We start from the raw sequence: 19,417 nt of genomic DNA, 5'->3' as shown, positions 1-19,417 counted from the left end.
TCCACATGACCACCCGTACCCGAGTAAAGTGGGGGGTTTTACCTCCCCTTTCTTAACTTGTGCATACAATTAGCTGGGATCTGTAATGGATTCAGAGACAGGGACTCCATGTCTTTTTTTTGGGTGGAAAAAGAGTCATTATTCACTTCAAGACCCTCACCATAAGATAAAGTCATTAGAAAATTGTGTATTTCTGTATCTTTCATCATCAGATAACTCAATACTTATTAATTTTTGTTTCCTTTTCTTCAGTCAATATATTTCTCTGATCCAATTATATTTTAATAAGATGATTGTACTGCAAATCCAGACTTCAATTTTTAGTTGACAGTAACAGCAATTACTTAACTCTTGACTGTGTCAATTAGAGTGTCAATGAAAAATAAAAACCTAAAGTAAACTGAACAATTATTGTAAAATCTACAGAGATATTAGGAGCTTCTGAAAATGGTTAGCCACCTATAAAATACAGATTATTTCCAAGAGTTCTTGCAGATGCTGTGCAAACTCATGGCTTTCTCTTTGCAGCAATTTGAAACATTGTTGGCTGTGGTGGGTTGACCCTGGCTGGATGTCAGGTGACTGCTAAAGCCACACTGTCACTCCCCTCCTCGGCTGGACAAGGGAGACAAAATATAACGACGAGCTCGTGGGTCAAGATAAAAAGAGAGATCAGTCAGCAATTTTTGCCAAGGGTAAAACAGACTCAACTTGGGGAAAATTAATTGAGTTTATTACCAATCAAATCAGAGTAGGGTAACAAGAAAATAAAATCAAATCTTAAAAACACCTTCCCCCCACTTCTCCCCTCTTCCTAGGCTCAGCTTCACTCCTGATTTTCAGTACCTCCTCCCTGGCAGCAGCACAATGGAGCAGGGACTAGAGATTGTGGTCAATTCATCACACATTGTATCTGCTGATTTTTCCTCCTTAGGGGGACTAATAAGGGGGACTACAAACTCTTCCTCTGCTCTAGTGTGGGAGTCCCTTTCATAGCAGAAAGTTCTCCATAAACTTCTCCAGTGTGAGTCCTTCCCATAGGTTGCCGTTTTCCATGAACTGCTCCAGTGTGGGTGCCTTCCATGGGGCGCAGTCCTTCAGGAACAGACTGCTCCAGCGTGGGTCCCCTGAGGGATCACAAGTCATGCTAGCAAACCTGCTCCAGCATGGGCTCTTCTCTCCATGGACCACATCTTGCCAGGAGTTTGCTCCAGGGTAGCTTCCTGTGGGGTCGCAGCCTCCTTTGAGCATCCACTTGCTCAAGCCTGGAGTCCTACACAGGCTGCAGATGGTATCTGCAGCATTTCCAAAGAAGAGGAATGAAGTTTGTGAAGGGTCTAGAGAACAAGTCTTTTGAGGAATGACTGAGGGAACTGGTGCTTAGCCTGTAAAAAAGGAGAATGAGGGGAGGCCTTATTGCTTTCCACCTGAAAGGAGTAGTGAGGTGGGGGTCAGTCTCTTTTCCCAGGTAACAAGCAATAGGACAAGAGAAAATGCCTGAAGTTGCACCATGGGAGGTCTAAATTGGATATCGGGAAAAATTTCTTCACCAAAAGGCTTGCAAAGGATCAGAATGAGTTGCTTGGAGAAGTGGCTGAGTCATCATCTTTGGAGATATTTAAAAGATGTGTAGATGTGGCACTTAAGGATATGTTTTAGTGGTGGACTTGGCAGTGTTAGGCTAATAGTGGTCTCAATGATTTTAGAGGTCTTTTCTAACCAAAACAGTCCTATGATTCTATGAGCTCCACCATGGACCTTCATGGGCTGCAGGGACACAGCCTGCCTCACCATGGTCTTCATCACAAGCTGCAGAGAAATCTCTGCTCCAGCACCTCCCCCTCCTTGGTATCTGCAGAGCTGTTTCTCTCACATATTCTTACTCCTCTCTTGTGCCTGCTGCTGTGTGGGACTTTTTTTTCCCTTCTTAAATGTGGGATCACACAGATACTGCCACTGTAGCTGATAGGCTTGGCCTTGGCCGGTGGCTAGTCCATCCTGGGAACTGGCTGGTCCCTATGTCTGTCAAACACGGGAAGCTCCTGACAGCTTCTCCCAGAAGCCACCTCTGCAACCCTCTCACTACCAAAACCTTTCCATGCAAACCCAATACATAAATGACTACTAGCAGCTCTGTATTTCCCTCACAGACTTTGTGGATTTTATGAATTTCTTCCCTTTCTTGTATTTGTTATTTATTGTTATTCAAAATTACCCTATGAATTAAAGTTACTAGAATTTTGTTATTCTATAAGTTGTTTCTAATTGATTTTTAGGAACATCTTTAGTACATATGTTGGGTTTTGTTTTTCTTTTCATTAAAAAGATTAAATAACATAGTTCTGTCTGAGGAGAATACCACCTGTAAATGTTTTTCAGTCATGTATTCTTTTCACGTGAATATACCAAAGCTTTGTTGGAATGAGGACACCAAAAGAACTAATCTGATAACAAAAAAAAGTGCCATCTGAGTGATTCAGAGACAGAAGACAATACAATTGGAGGCATTAGAGTAAAGATTCTGGCACAGTTATTTTGGACAGACATAGGAGAGGAATTTCTTTAGATAAATTGTAATGCAACTGATTTCCTTTCTTCAGATAAGTTGTATCTTTAAATAAATGCAAGTTTCCTTTCTGGAAAATAGAATTACTTGGGTTTATTTCTATCCCAGCATCTCCAGCATTATTATGGAGATAAAAGTTGAATTTAATTCCTATTTAAAGATGAAACCCTGGCTTATTTTTATGAAGATTTCTTCTGGATCATATGAAATATTGGGAGATAATCCAAAAATTGTGTTTTTAATGGCCATCTTGTTAGTGTTTACTTATAGATTAATACTTGAAAGTACTCATGTTGCATTACGAAAGCCTAAGTATCTGAAGGGGAGAAATATGTATTTCTGAATCAGATCAAAAATTCCATATACCACACAAAATACCCAGTGTTCCGTCTCTAGCACTGGCCAGTAATGATTTTCTAGTGAAGGACAGAAGATCATTGCAAGCATGCAGTTAATTAAGGGCTCAATCCAACTGTAGCTAAGCCACTCTTAGGCTAGCAATGTTCTTTATATTTTAAATCCCATAAGGACTTAATTCAGTGGAATTATTCAGTCTTATTTTGAACCCATGTAAATGCATTAAATCCACAAAGTTTTGTGCAAGTGGTTGCACAATTTATTTATGTAATATGTGAAGTCATTTCTCTGTCTGCTTTGAACTTAACACCTACTGTTTTCACTTCATGTCCTCCAGTTCTTATGGAGGAAAAAAAACAGTAACAAGTTGTTCTCTATTCACCATATTTATGGCAAGATTCTATAGACCAGAGGATATTTCATACCTTTAATCATTCTTGCCATCCTTCTCAATACCCTTTCCAATTCTATCTCTTTTCAGATGATGCAGTATGGAACTGCACTTATACAACTGATCCTGATAGACTTGAAAAAACCTGCTACTTGCTATGCAATTTGCATATTGCATTTCAAGCTAATTTTTGGACTGTCTTCTTGTATTTCTGCACTTTACCCATAATTTACAATTTTTTACATAGTCTTTGTTAAATCAGCTTCACATTTTTTAAAGATATCAGAAAACTTTCCATTTTCCTGAGCTGTGCCACTATATTTTAGTAGGCAATAAATATATTTACATGATAGAAGGCCAAGTTCTAGGATACTATAGGCAAGTCTGACGACATATCTGACAGGCAAGAAAAATGAGTCTCCGTGACCACTTCTACATCATTCTGAAGGAACGACCACCAGAGCAGCTGTAATCACACCACACTGCAGCTTTCTTACAGCTCCCTTTCCCTTCCTGTCTGGTCTATCTGAGGAGGGTCTTTCTCAAAATGCTTGGTGCCATGATAACTTGCCAGGTGTTTTCTAATGTGCAGAGCCCCAGGCACCCTACAGAACATGCTGTCAATGCGCATGCGTTTATGTTTGCCAGTAGTTGAACATTTGTGATTTCTGTTTATACGCTGGAAGCCCCTGTTCTCATCCTACCCTTATATCCTCTTGGGACAAATTCCTTTCATTTTGTAATTGCTGTTAGGGAAATGTAGAGATGTAAATTAAAGCATGATGAACATTGTATCAGCAAGAAGTATTCCCATATTGGTCACAAAAATTGATATATTAGTAAAATAGATAATGAACATTTAGTATAAGGTAAAGGTCTCTAATATAATCTTTAAGCTGCTCAGACACTTAAGTCTGAAAGGTGGTGTGATAATATTGTCCTACTATGGTGATAATATATACCATCTAAGGAGTCTTTCTGCTGTGTCTTTTGCAACCGGACTTGCCTTTCTTGTATTGGCCTTTTTAGCCACCAACGTGCTTGCAAGAAAAGTGGGTAGAGCCCTTCCCAAATCTTTGTTCGCGAAGCCTAACCATGATATGGTGATAATATTTATGAATGAAAAGCAAAATCAGAGATGAAGGCAACAGAAGTACTATTAGATGGTCAGGCCTTCCCCAAAAAACCTGAAACAGATTCCTCCAAAATCCAGTTAAAGTAATCTGTGTCTCGAAACTAGGATATGATGAGAGAGATGCTGCAGAATTACTCTTCTCATGACACCGCCCCACTGCCCATAGTTACATGTGACTGTGCAGCATAAAGAGAGTATTTCCTGTTGTTCTTCTGTAAGCATTGTCTCATATATGAATCTATGCAAATTAACAAATTACAGCACTCGAAATTTACATGTGCAACAATATTATTAAAAATGAATGCAAAATAGGTTACTTATATCCTACAATATATCTAAAAGTATTTTATTCCAAACTATTTTATAATAGCCATTGTTACGACCCACCCCAGGGAAAAAGGGGAGGGGGGTAACTCAAGTTTTTATCAATACTTCCCTTGGGGTGGATTAAAGCGAAACGACACTAAATAATCGGTGCCTGAAAACGTATATTGCCAAAATTTATTTTAACAATTTTGCATCATCAGGTAAGCCAGCGTTTTGGGTGTTGTCATATAATGATACAACATAAATATAACCTTTGGGGGGGGAAATGCACAGGGGAGAGAAAATAGGATAAGAGTAAAGAAAAGATGAGAGTGAAAAAGAAATGTATGTAGTCACCGCCCACTGGATCCCGCGATGCAGCTTAGCCATCTTGAGGGCGATGGTCACTCACTGAAGTCAGCAATGCAGCTTGGCAACCTTGAGGGCAGTGGTCACTCAGTGGATCCAGGGATGTAGCTTGGTAATCTTGAGAGCGGTGGTCTTGATCCGCAGGCGGTGGGGGGGGAGGAGAAACCCCCCCCAAACCCCAAAGTCACCAGTCAGTTTATATACCTTCAGCATGCTTTTTGCACCTCCCCTGAGATGAGGAGTTGTTTGCCTTTTTAGGGCTTAACGTCTTCAGCACTGGAGGGAGGGGCGGGCCCAGCTGCCCACCTGAGGTATCTTCTTGCCTTTTTAGGATCCAGCTGCCCACCTGAGGTATCTTCTTGCCTTTTAGGGTCCAACTGACCATCTGAGGCATCTTCTTGCCTTTTAGGGTCCAATACCTTCAGCTCTGAAGGGAGGGATGGGCCCAACTGCCCATCAAGGCATAATGCAAAAGTCAAGAGCCTGAAAAAGTCCCTTGGCAATCCTAGAATGCATAAATCATTAACTATTTCAGTCTCTGACAGCCATTTTTAAAATTCATGAAATATACTTATAAATAAATGATAATTAAATATATTGCCGGGCTCAACTGTCTAATTCTGTTTTGCAGCTCAGATTTTCTTTGTTGGTAAACTTCACATCAATTCCTAACATTCTAAAAGTGTAGGGAGTTGAGTCATCCTGTAATTTAACTGACAAAAGAGAGTCCAGAAAGTATCCAATATGATACTGAGCAGTATAATGTTAACATATTAATTAATTGACAAATAAAAGAAACAGTATCATGTGCTGGTTTAAAAGTTAACCAGCAAGGCAAAATGAACTCAATTCAAAAGAGAGATTTATAAGTCAGAATAACAATTTATTAAAATAATGCAATAAGTACAATTATACAGACAGACAATTGGTTTTAACCCACAAAACCCAAATGTATAAACCAGCACCCTAGGGTATGAACAAGAGTGGTGTACCTTGGCCCACCCCCGAGTCCAAAGCAAAGGGAGAGGGAATAAACCTGCTGGTGGGAGAGCTGCTGCAGTCTGGTCAGAAGTGGTGATTGCAGTCCAGTCGAGGGTGGTGGTCTCAGTCTAGTTGAAGGCAGTGGTCTGGAGTCTTCCTCTGGATCCCACGAGAGAGCCTCAAGGCTCTGAAACTCCCAGTTATATACTCTCCAGTTCAGGCGGGAGTGCTCAGTCCCTCCCTCAGAGTAGGGAATTCCATAAAAGGGCATGCGGATGCTCAGTCCCTCTTCCATATAAGGGTATCAGAGCGGGGAATTCCATATAAGGATATCAGAGCAGGGAATTCCATAAAAGGGTACAGGAACATCTTCCCACCTTGCAGGCCTCTACTGACAGCAGTTTTTGGGAAATGGCATGGAGGCTATAGAATACACAGTTTTGGGTTACACCCATCCAGGGATGAATTGGTCCCAGCCGTTCTAACCAGGACATATCAACAGGGAATATTGTGGTGGGTTGACCTTGGCTGGATGCCAGGTACTCACCAAGCCACTCTATCACTTCCCTCCTCAGCAAGAAGGGGGAAGAAGGTACAAGGGATAAAAACTCGTAGGCCAAGATAAGGCAGTTTACTAAAGCAAAAGTGAAAATTCTCATGCTCAAGCAAAGGAAAAAACTTAAATATTTTATTCTCTACTTCCCACCAGCAAGTGATGTCCAGACACTTCTCAGGAAGCAGGGCTTCAGCATGTGTAGCTGTTGTAAATAATGAATGTCCCCCCTTCCTCCTCTTTCCTTTTAGCTTTTATTGCTGAGCAGATGTCATATCATACGGAATATCCCTTTGGTCAGTTTGGTTCAGCAGTCCTGGCTATACCTTCCTCCAAGATCTTGCCCAGCCCCAGACTACTGGGGGGATGTGAGTCGCTATGTTGGAGAGACAGGGATGATGCTGTGCCAGCCCTGCTCAGCGGTATCCACAACTCTGATGTGTTAACAACGCCTTGCTAACGACCAATACAAAGCACAGCACTGTGAGGGCTGCTATGGGGAAAACTAACTCCATCTCAGCTAAGCCAACCGAAGCACCTCGTATTTAGGATACTCTATTTTTAAATACCGTGCTAAAGGCAAGAGCTAATATTATAGAACAAAAAGGTCAAAATTGCAGGTTTTGTTTTTACCCGTTGTGTGTATGCTACCAAGAAAATAACACTGTGTTTATTTTTATTCAAATTATAGATATTAGTCATTCATGTTATTAAAAAATGGATGCTTGTTTTGTTTTACAAAGCAAGGTGAAGCAGTCGCACTGTCTCAGTATCTCAATTTTATGTCTTTAGCCATATAAGTCTTATAAAATATTCAAGTGCAGCTTCCACCTAGAGATTGTTAAGTAATCAGCAGCTAAGCTGTACTGGGGGGAAGTTGGTGAGTAATTCCCTATTGTGCAGAAAAAGCCAGCAAAGGCTGCCAAGATGAACACTGTCAATTTGCCACATAACCCTCTGGTACAGCCAGCTTCCCAGACTGCAGAGGAGCAATGCACTGTCTGTCTTCCCCTGTCCCTGAACTACTCCAGAACTGCTGCACTCATAAGTCCCTGTGGTCTGTCTCCTATGAATGGTTGAGATTGGAAGGGACCTCCTGTCCAATCTTAGCCACAGGAAGTGAATTTTGGCCACAGGAAGACTTAAAGCTATAGCTCATTGTGTAAGGAGATTTGGTCATTTCTGCTCTAGCGCAAGAGAAATACTGAGCTATTTACAGGTTAGAAGGACATAAGGGTTTCAATTTTACTGAATTTTCTGTTCTAGGAATATACTGGGTTTGTATCAGTACTGCAGGGGATCCATATCCCCTTTCATCCTTTGCATCACTATTTGCACTGATTTGTATTAGAAAAGTGCATTTTGTTTTTTTAACATGAGCAGTACTTCTTCCTTTTGGGAATTGTTTTGCTAGTAAGGTTCTGAAGTCCAGTAAGTGAATACAATAGAATATATAGAGGAAAGAATTCCTACAGCAATCCTGCATTGATCTGTTTGTTATGTTGTGTTCATGTGGTTTTTTGTTCAAGGAAATTCTCTGACCTTTGAGCTGTTGATTTTTAATATTAATCCACCAAAGAAATGTTCTTAATTACAAAGCAGCTTCATACTTTTGCTAAGTTATGAGAGAAGGGCATGGGAAACATCTGCAAAAGGCACATTTCCCCCTGTGATGAATAAATTAGTTTCAGGATTCCTTCTTAAGATTTGGCTGTGAGGAATGAGAAAGCTGGAAGCAGTCTTTTTCTGTTATTGAAAACTTTTACCTGCTTTTGAAAAACATATATTTTTTGTTGTTATTTTTTCAAACCTAGCAAATAAGCTATTTTCTTGTCCCTTTCCCTCTCTTTTTGTCTCTGGTGTCCTTTACAAGAAAAAATAAGTGATCCAAGAGCAAAGTAGGTGAAATAAAAAGGCAGGAAAAGTAATTTCTTTGGTTTTTTTATCCTTCCCCCCTACTCCCCCCGGTTTCCTAGTCCTGTCTCTTTTTCTTTTTGCAGACCATTCTCACCAGTTCTCATCTGTAGCATTGCCACAGGTTTCTGATGCTCACAGTCAATGTGTCTGTGCTATCAGAGTGTGATTGTCTTTCTTCCTGTTCTATGACATTTCTTTTTTCCCAAAGGAAACTAACATTTTTCACTTCTCTGAATTGGTGACTTTTCTCTATGGTTTCATTGCATTTCTTTCCCTGACTGCATTTCTTTGAGATGCTTGCAGTGAATTTCTTGAGTTAATGAATGATATCTCAACACTTTGTGACAATGTTTTGGGGATCACTGTAAGCTAATCTTGGACTTTTCAAAATGTAATTTTGAACCTTATTCTTAGTTGACAATCCTACATCCAAGATTCTGAAAACTTCAGCTAATGGAATAAGTAAACAGAAGTTCATGCAGCCTATTCTTAAGAAGACACTTATAGTGCATCTCTTTGGAAACAATACCTGTGAGAATTTAGCTGAAAGACTACCCATATAAAGGCTGCGATAATAGCCTTTTTGATTAACCCAACTGTAAACTTTTCTGGAAGAATATGTACCATCAGGCTTTCCATTTAATGAGGTCACCAGGCTTAGTCTTGTCTTGACTGTATGTGTGTAACACTCAGATATATTTGTGAATCTTACAAAAAAAATTGTTAAAATGCACATCTTTTATGAAACTGTGGACAAAATGTATCAGACTTCAACACAAAAGAGGCATGAAAAAAATCAGTCATGCAGGACAGGCAAAATGTTAAAGAAAAACAGTGACCAAAAAAAGAACTTCTTAATCAAAATCAGTATTTGGGATGTAAAATTTACAATATTTTAATATCGTATAGTCCTTGCAATATGCAGAGATCATAAATGCCTGTGAATACTAGGTGAAACTACAGTTTATTATGAGTTCTGAGTTTATTTTGAGTTCCACAGGGGAAGTGGTTCCTGAGAAGGTCTGTCTTGAATGACTTGGAGCATTCTGTGTCCAAAATGAACACTTAGCTAAAAACATGTATCTTTCAAATGATCTGGTATTCCAGTATATCGAATGTTCCAATATATTGTCATGTTCATGTAACATTTTTCATTTTTGAAGTTGGGTCATGTTTTTAAGACTGCAAATAGAATACAGTTTCCAAATAAAAAGTTTTACCAGGACTTTTACCTCACCTGCTTTGATTGCACCAGCATATGTGAATCCCTTGACTGAAAACCCTTTGGGCTCTAATTTCTGGATTAATGTTTTACTATAATTAGTATCTTATTTCCTAATGCAAGGTTTACAAAAGTGGTCCTGTTTCTGTGTGTACTATAGGGAACTTTATTGTTTCTTCCATCTAGACTATAGTTTTAACATGTTTTTATTTGGAAACTGAACCTGAAGCATGCATTTCATAGAAAGGAAGCACTTTATTTCACTGCTGTTCTTATTGTTCTTCCTTTTGTGTCCTTTTTAGCACAATGTCCAGCGAATGAAATCCGTACAGAATCATCAGGAGTGATCCTCAGTCCAGGTTATCCAGGCACCTATCCCAACTCTCAGACATGTTCTTGGACTATAAAGGTTGAGCCAGGATATAATATCTCCATTTTTGTAGAAATGTTTCAAAGTGAAAAGCAATTTGATGAACTGGAGGTATTTGATGGTAAGAGAGATTTAAATTCTATCTAATCACAAAAGACCAAATATTGTGTCTTGATATCCAGTTGTTGGTTTCATAATGCAGTGACAAATCTGAAACTTAAACAACAGTTCAGAATTTCTATTAATTTTGCCTTAAATTGAAATCTGTTAGCCAATTAAATTTTTTATAGATGTATTCAAGACAAAGAAGCTTTTAAATGTTCTTAAGTATTGTCAGAGCAGGAGCAGTAGCAGCTGCAGCATCCCTATGAAAGTTTCCTGTTTCCTGGGAAATGTATGGAGGTGTCTAAAAGGAGAAATTAACGTGCTGGTCTGTAAGGGTTCATTTCTGGTAAGGAAGTATTTTGGGCTTATAATTCCATTTGTCCAAATTAATAAAATTAATTGAGTCTAAACACTCAAATTTAAGTTCAAATTCTGTCTACTTTCACCATAGCATAGCAGACCAGTGCAGTTCACTGTTTGAATATACCACTGTTAGATTTTTTGACCATCTGTTTTCAAACAAAGAGTAGAGAAATGACAAAAATCCAGTTTCTAGTGCTACTCACAGTATCACCTCTCAAAGGGCCATACTTAATTCTTATTTTCTGCTGAATTCTGAACTTATAGCACTTTTTCTGTTCTCATTGATTCATTAAGATAACTAGTTTCTGATTGTTCTTAAATATATTTTTATTCATTGGAAACCATTATTATATCATTGCTCATTAACCAAGAATATACGATAATTTTGATAGAAACAATTAATATTCACTATGGGAGTTTCATAGCATGAAAAATATGAAAAGGACATATCTTTTTCGGTATCTTGCTCCAAGTATTTCTCTTAAATAATAAGTTTTGAATGTCTAAAAGTATCAGTTTTTTTTCACTTTTTGGTAAAAAAATTCTGAAAAAACTCACAATATTTTTAATTCTTTTAAAAATGCCACCTCATTAGCGTATTTTTTTCTTCATAACATGTATGTTGGTCCATGCCAGGTTAGTGCAGAAAAAAGTCTGCAAAAAATCTATCACGACCAGCTTTTCCTCCACTCTACCTTGTATTTAACCTCAAGAAAATGTATAGCATACCTGGAATTTTTTTAGTGGTCTGATCACTTTGTTTTCATTTGAAAAATACTGTTGAAACTGCTTAATTTGCCTGATGTATTTTTTTGTTTTCTTTCTTATGAATTTAAATGTAATGAAACCACGTTATCAACAATAGATCTGAGAGGAGAATTAACATAGTTTCTATGTTTTTAAGCATTTTCATTTCGTGACACGAAATTATATTCTTACAAATTCATCTCTACTGCAGCTTTACAGAAGTAATTTTTTCTACCACCTACCAGCCAACCTTAAGTGAGGAAGATAATGGCATATTTAAAACCTCTCAATTACAGTGCCATGTAGAGATTCCTGAGCTAGCTCTCAACAAGTTGATATTCAAATATGGCACATTGCAGTACCTTGCAGAGATGCTTGTGTCCCTGTGGCCACATTAGCAATGTGCTTTGCTGGACTAATTAGTTCTACACCTCAGCATGATGAGTTTGTTGGGGCAGAAGGCAATGCTGATATGGCTATATTGCTTCCATTGATGGCTATAACTCAGACTAGCTCATTCAGAGCTAGCTTAGGCATTTCCCTGGATTGCTGCATTTTGCAACAAATATATGTCATATTGTGGGATCTTGTGTGGTCCAAAACACTGTATGTTTATCTAGGTCAGTAGAACTGCACTGATCTATCTAAACCAGCTTAAGATACATCATCAAACTTGATGCAGAAACTGTATAAAGATTGGAGTGACAAATTTTACAGAAATAATGTTTGCTAAGGCACATGTCTCTGATTACTTTATAAGGCAGCTTTGGAATGCAAACCACAACAGTGACTGGACCTACCTGACTTCACTGTAAATTATGGTGCTTCAGCAGCTGGACGATGATCAGGATAGGCATCCAGTCACTGAGGTCACCCTGGTCAACTGGGACCAATAAGCCTGTTAGACATTCCTACTTATAAGTCATACCTTTAAGAAATCCATCTGAATTCTAAACCAGAGAAGCCATAAATGTACTATGAACAGAGTTATTAAAGTATTTTGAACTTGAAAAGACTACGTTCAATCTATTCACATGGAATAGCATTCATTTAATACAGAAAAATTCTTTTTTTCTCCTGGAACTAAAACACAAAAATTCTGTCATTGAAAATAGAAGGAAATGTCAACTTTTACCTAATATTCAGAAAAGCATCATATGACATATCACTGCAGCAGAAGTTGAGTTTTTATTTCCTTATATAGACAAATTCTGAAAAAATAATTAAAAAAATGTCAGACTCAAGAACACCTAAGTAATGCTGCTGACCTTCCTGAAGACCATCTGAACAGCTGCCTGCTAGGTAAGGTAAAGAAACTGAAACTCAACTCCAAGAGAAACAAAGCAAACTAAAATACATTGAATCAATCCTCTGATCTCCCAATGACTAAAAAATGTGGTGTGGCATATGATGGTCCAAACTAATTTCATGCTCACTAATAAGGATTCTCACCTTGTTGTATGTAGTGGGCCTTTATTAGTAACTGTACTCTTTTAGTCCCTTTATTTGAGAATTTAGAAAGAATATATACGTTCCCAACTGTAGCAAGTGTATTAAACCAATTTTACAAAAACCCAGAGTGAAGCACAGAGTAACTGAGTGAAATGTCACATTCTGAATCATTTTTTCAAGCAAAAATAAGAATTGACTTTAGCATTCTTTATTGTTTATCCTACAGTGTAATTGTTAAACACTAACTCCCTACAGTAACTTCTTAATATGATAAACAAACAAGTCACCAAGCATTTTGATGAGGGCATGCTGGGCAACCTATGCCTAAAGCTATGCTTATTTGTTCTTATTTCGTATATGCCTTTATTATTTAGAAGACGTTTAGTAATAGTTATTTAGTTGTAATATTGTCATTATGGTGACTGAACTGCAGTTCCTAAGAACTGGGAGGTGGTCTTAATATTTATGGTTCATTGTGGCTTTTATAGCCTCCCTTTTGTACCTGAAATGTCGCAGTGAGAAAATACACTTCTTTTTTTTTGTTGGACTGGAGGAGGAGAAGGCTGACAACAATTGCATTCAATTTTTAGGTGTCATTTGATTCAGTTTTATTTTTGTATTTTCATGTAACATAAGAACTGATTAGGCTGCAGCTGTTCAAACTCAGCAAAAAAAATGAAGCAGCTCTTTATTTGTAATAGGAACTGTGTCCAAGATAATGTTGGTTGAACATGGCTCTCCTAAACTTGAAAAAATATTGAGCAAAAGCATAGTGTGCATATGAAGGGGAACAGTTCAGCTGGAGAAAACACAACCTTCATATGGAGTGAAAAGATGCCATTTCATTTTTCAGAAAGCTTTTGTTTAGGGATTGGATTGATATATATTTTTTCCTCTTGCATATATGTTGTTCTATTATATAATTAGCCCCCAAAATAATTTTTTGTGCTTTTATGGTTTTATCGAGGTGAAGATAGCAGTCTAGTGCCAGGACATATTTTTTCAACATCCTGTATTTACCATAACTGGGCATCTTTTCATACTAAAGTGAAACTGTAATAAACACACCCATTAACAGAGCTGAGTCACAGAAAAGTATGTAAATTCATTGCACTTGTACACTGTGATGATCTTATATGTGAAGGAGCATTTTTAACTCTGTGTTTACCATGCAATATGGTGGTGTTTAAACTATTCAAGATGTATGATATCAAAGAATGCATATATTTGCTACCACTCACTAGTTAGATAAGAAATTAAATAAATAATAGATATAAAAGGACAAGGAGTAGAAACACAACTTCATTCAATGTAATTGTGTCAAATAGAAATGAATAAGTTTTTTAGAAAATCCACTTTTTTTTCAGTGTTTGTGGCAAAATCACAAAAATATATTGGTTTATATTTCTATTTGTTTGTACCAATATCTTTTATTTTGCCCTCTAGTGAAAAAAAACCAGATGGACAGTTTTAGTAGAGATCTGTTAATTATTTCTCTGAAAATGTCAGCTTATTTCCTATCCTATTGTGTTCACATTCACTTAAACTCATTGCACTTTAAAACTTCAATAGTTTCTTTCTTCATCTCTGAAGGTTCTTCTGGGCAAAGCCCTTTACTGGTTGCTTTAAGTGGGAATCATACTGGGCAACTGAACTTCACAAGCAAAATGAATCAGCTCTATCTCCGCTGGTCAACGGATCATGCAACCAGCAAGAAAGGATTCAAGATCCGTTACTCAGGTAACTACTAAAGCATTCCATTAAATTGTATTTTGTGGCTATATATACTATCGTCCAGCTACACTTAAAACCATGAAGATAATTTATTATTATAATGTACATTTTAAGGATGTTTAATCATTCTGTTGTAAGTTTAAGGTAAGCACAGAACTTGGTCTCTCCATTTTTTTTCCAGTGTGCTAAAGATCTCCAGATTAATGCTTCTCCAATTAATACTTCTCTCTGCACCTGCTCTCTTGTCTTATCAGACCTGGTGTGAGGCCTTTGAAATGTAGTAGTAAGGATAGCTCTTAGGTTTACCATTTCCTAGAGTTGCAGTTCACAATTCTCAATACCATGTTTTTCTTCATGTACAAATAAATGGAAAACTGGGATGGGGGAGGAATCTCTCATCTCTTCAACAGGCTGCATGTGAATCTGGCATTGTGGTGACATGAAAATACGTAAACAGTCTATCTAAGTAGTGTCAAAATTGTTTCCCTTACTAATTAAAAAAAATTAGAAAAAGCATATTGCAGTACTGGATTATACATAATGACCCTTACTCAGTTTTCAGTCTGTTTAAGATCTTTCCACACATACATCTACACTGGTACTAAAAGACTTGGTTTAGGGATCATTTACATGATGTAAATAGTGTGTGAGAGAGAGACAGGTGATAATTGCTGTCATTAACATTTGCTTTTTTTTTGTGTTTGGACTTGATTAGCAATGTAAAGGTTGTGTGTGTTAATTTTGATTCTTAATAACTGTCAGTATAAATTACTTAGAGAAAGTAATTTTAGGAATGTTTTAGCAGAACATTTCATCAAGCACCAGGTATCTCCCATTTAGTCATGTTAAAGCTCACTTCTTTTCCGTACCATCCATGCACTGCCTGTCTAACTTCTGAAAAGTTCCTCTTGTTGCTGAAACAGAAGATCAGGGCTCAGCTCAGAGCATAATAATCATTGTTTGGGGGATTTAAGAACTATAAGCAGAACTGTGAGCAGTCAGGAAAAAAAGAAGTCAGTAAAAGCATTATCTCCAGCTTGCAAGAAGTCTTTGAAATATTACTACAGACAAACTGAAACTGAAAGATGGAAAGTTGTTTTCAAGCATACTGGAGATTCACCTAGTTTTTCATAGTGAAAAAGCAATATCAGGACTTAATAGATGGATTGAGAATGTTCAAGAGCACACAAAGAAAACCATAGCCTTAAGTGTGTGGCAACGAAGGGAGTGGGCTTTCAGTTGTTAATTCAAAGTGAAGAGGCAATATCTGGGTCACAAGAGTAGACTTCATGTGAAGGATTTGTTTTATAAGTATCAAATAATTAAGGAGTCTTATTTTTGAGGAATTTGGGGAAATTATTTTATACCTTTGCATGTACATAAAACATGTTTTGCAGTAGTGAAGAAGTGGTCTGTCTAATTGCTAAGCTCAATTCATCAATTATTATGGCACTAGCTGCACAAATAAAATTGGGAGGCTGGAGACAGATATGCAATCCTTATGGCTATGTTTTAGGAACAAACAACAGTTTAGCTTTTTCCACTTCACTAGCAGTCACTGCCTGCATTTTTCTCTAAACTTCTGTACATTTTACATGAGATTCAATGGAAATAATCAGCATGAAAGAAGAGTAACAGTGAGCGGCAGCATAAACAATTGGATTTGAATCTTAATGAAGGAGAGCAACATCATGAAGTAGGAAAAATACAAGATCCTAAAAAGGCTATTGATACTGTGGCAGCTGTGACTGAGCCAGCAGGCTTCCTCATAATGAAGAACCTATTGAAATGAATTACTGCCCTCTCATAACCCTTCTCTTCTTCTCCTCCAGCTATGCTGGTGCACAATATTTTGTAAATTGTAGCTTTGTCACAACTGGATTTCATTTGTAGATACAAATTTTATTCACTGTTCAAAAGTATAGAAGCTTTCAGAAAAATGTTTAATATTTTCTTTAGCGTACAACCTTAGTTGTGTAAGATGTTTGTCTAATATTAATGGTATGTTTTCTGTCTTGTGGTTTAAGACTTTTCACTAAATCTCAGTAGAAAAAAGCCGTAGCATTACAGAGGAGGGGTATTCTTTTAAGGGCTTTGACATATTATAGAGGCACTAGCACGATTTTAGTCTAAATAAGGCATTTTCTAACTGCACTAACGCCTAGATATTAAATGATCACTTTCTTAGTCTATGGAGTATCTGTATGGCATAATGAAGCCAGGAGGGGAAGCATCAGTTAGATTTTCTTGCAGCTCTAGGGAAGTAATGCCTTTTTTTTCTTTGAAAGGGATATAATATGGTAAAGTCACTAAAATGGAAGAAAAAAAAAAGAAAAGGTCTTGTGTGCTGAAATATCTTTTTTTTAATGCTTTTGTAGTGCTTGAACTTGACTTCCTGGTGGAGCTGGTTTCTACCCAAACTGTGCAGTATATTACAAATAGGGAAGATCTGTGAGTGCAGAAAGTGGAACTGGCTGAGCCTAGGCTAGGAAACCCACTCTATAAGAGATGAAAGTTTGAAACTGCTTTGAAATACTCCTGAAGAACATGCTTCTTGGTTTTTCTCCCTCAATGATTTATAACCCTGCAGCATATTCCTACCCAGACAAGCTAGGATAAAAGCATAGAAAAGAAGAGGTTTCTTTTTTAAGTAGCAGTAGAAAGAATGAAAGTGCACTACAGTACCTGGCATACCCGGTGGAGGTACAAGGACTTGGGAACCAGTTGGGTACTTCACTTGCTACTTTTCAAGTTGACATTGCCTCTGTAACATTTACAGGCTTTTGTTTAACTTTTGGTTAGTCATTCAAAAGTAAATAAGGCAAGGGGTTACTTAGCTGCTTTGTAATTTCCTGCCGATAGAACTGTAAATATATGCATTACAAACCCCACCATAGGTCTCTATATTGGGTTTGAGTAGCCAGATTTTTGTGGTGGGGGGGCTACAACTGTGGCTTCTGTGAGAAGCTGTCAGAAGTTTCCACCATGTCTAATGCAGCCAAGTCCAGCCAGTTCCAAGACAGACTGGCTGCTGACCACATCCAAGCCCATCAACCATGGTGGTAGTGCCTCTGCAATAATGTACTTAAGAAGAGAAAAAAACAACCTCAGCAGCAGCCAGAAGAAAGGAGTGAGAATATGTGAGTGAGGACTCTGCAGACACCAAGGCCAGTAAAGAAGAAGGTGCTGGAGGTGGTCTAGGCTCCAGAGCACAGATTCTCTTGCAGACTGTGGTGAAGACCAGGGTGCAGGGCAGGCTGTCCCCCTGCAGCCCCTGGAAGACCCCATGCTAGAGCAGGTGGATGCCTGAAAGAGGCTGTGACATCATGGGAAACCTAAGGTGCAAAAGACTCCTGTCAGGACCTGTGGACACGTGGAGAGAAGAACCCATACTGGAGCAGATTTGCTGGCAGAACTTGTGACTCCATGGGGGACCTGAACTGGAGCAGTCTGTTCCTGAAGGACTGCACCCTATGGAAGGGATCCGTTCTAGAGCAGATTGTAAGGAACTGCAGCCTGTGGGAAAGACTCACATTGGAGAGGTTCATACAGGACTGTCTCCTGTGGGAGGGACACCACGCTGGAACAGGGAAAGAGTGTGAAGAGTACTCCTCCAAAGGAGAAAGGAGCAGCAGGAACAATGTGTGATGAACTGACTGCAACACCCATTTGAGTCCTATATTGCTCTTTAACTCCAGCAGGCCACTAAGCTGCGCCCAGCTGCTTGCTCACTCCCCCCCCCAGCAGGACGCAGGATGAGGTAGAGAATCAAAAGAGTAAAAATGAGAAAACATGTTGGATAAGATAAACATATAAAGTTTAATAGGTAAAAGAAAAGCTGCACGTGCAATCAAATCAAAACAGGGAATTTATTCACTACTTCCCATTGACAGGTGTTCAGCCATCTCCGGGAATGCAGGGTTCCATCACGTTTAATGGAGACTTGGGAAGACAAACACCATAATGCCAGACATCCCTCCTTCCTTCTTCTTCTCGCAGCTTTTATTGTTGAGCATGACACCATATGTTGTGGACTGTCCCTTTGGTCAGTTGGGGTCAGCTGTCCCAGCTGTGTCCCCTCCCAAATCCTTGCGTGCCACTGGTGGAGTGGTGTGAGGAGCAGAAAAGTCCTTGACTCTGTAAGTGCTGCTCAGCAATAACATCCCTATATTATCGACACTATTTTTAGCACAAATACAAAACACAGCCTCATATTAGTGACTATGAAGAAAATGAACTCTCTCCTAGATAAACCAGAACACTTGGGGAAAAGCGGGTGAAGGGGGTGGGCAGGGGGGAAGACTTTTAAGATTTAGTTTTATTTTGCATTATTCTACTTTGATTTGATTGGTAATAAGTTAAATTAATTTCACCAAGCCGAATCTGTTTTGCCCACGAGGGTAACTGAGAATGATCTCTTCCTGTCCTTATCTCAACCCACAAGCCTCCCGTTATATTTTTCTCTCTCCTGTCCAGCTGAGAAGGGGAGCAATTGAGCAGCTTTGGTGGGCACCTGGCATCAGGGTCAAGCCAACACACCTTCACTATGTTCTTTAATCTCACATATTTTTGTGAGAAGCGTAATTCTTCACCATTCATTGCATGTTATTTTCAAGCTTTGTACATGGGAAACTACTGTTCCTACTCCCTCTCCATTGCAATTTAAAAGAAAAAGCTATTGATTGATTTGGTTTTACGTTTTCCAGGAGCTGGTTACAAGTAACAAGGGAACTGTACAAAGAAGTTCATCAGACTCTGTATAATTTTTTCTTCTCTGGTTCCTAAACTTGTAAGTGGTGATTTGCTGTAATAAATACAGCAGGAAGGTCATAGTGGAGGTTTATACAGT

At 38.4% G+C, this 19,417-nt stretch overlaps 1 protein-coding gene across 5 annotated transcripts in view; it reads left to right on the top strand.

Moving 5' to 3' along the window:
• The window catches only part of CSMD1 (CUB and Sushi multiple domains 1), a 1,127,710-nt gene that overhangs the window by 1,006,816 nt on the left and 101,477 nt on the right, over positions 1-19,417 (top strand). For all 5 annotated transcript variants that reach the window (XM_027690129.1, XM_027690128.1, XM_027690127.1 and 2 more), the window contains 2 exons: positions 10,100-10,288; positions 14,428-14,574. In XM_027690129.1, coding sequence (XP_027545930.1) covers positions 10,100-10,288; positions 14,428-14,574 — 336 coding nt within the window. The remainder of the gene's footprint in view (positions 1-10,099; positions 10,289-14,427; positions 14,575-19,417) is intronic.

This window comes from Neopelma chrysocephalum, unplaced genomic scaffold (genome assembly GCF_003984885.1).
Source record: "Neopelma chrysocephalum unplaced genomic scaffold, ASM398488v2 Primary Assembly neopelma1_80b, whole genome shotgun sequence".
In the NCBI taxonomy this organism is placed as follows: domain Eukaryota; kingdom Metazoa; phylum Chordata; class Aves; order Passeriformes; family Pipridae; genus Neopelma; species Neopelma chrysocephalum.
Note: the sequence above shows the minus strand (reverse complement) of the source record. Positions and strands in the feature narration are given on the sequence as shown.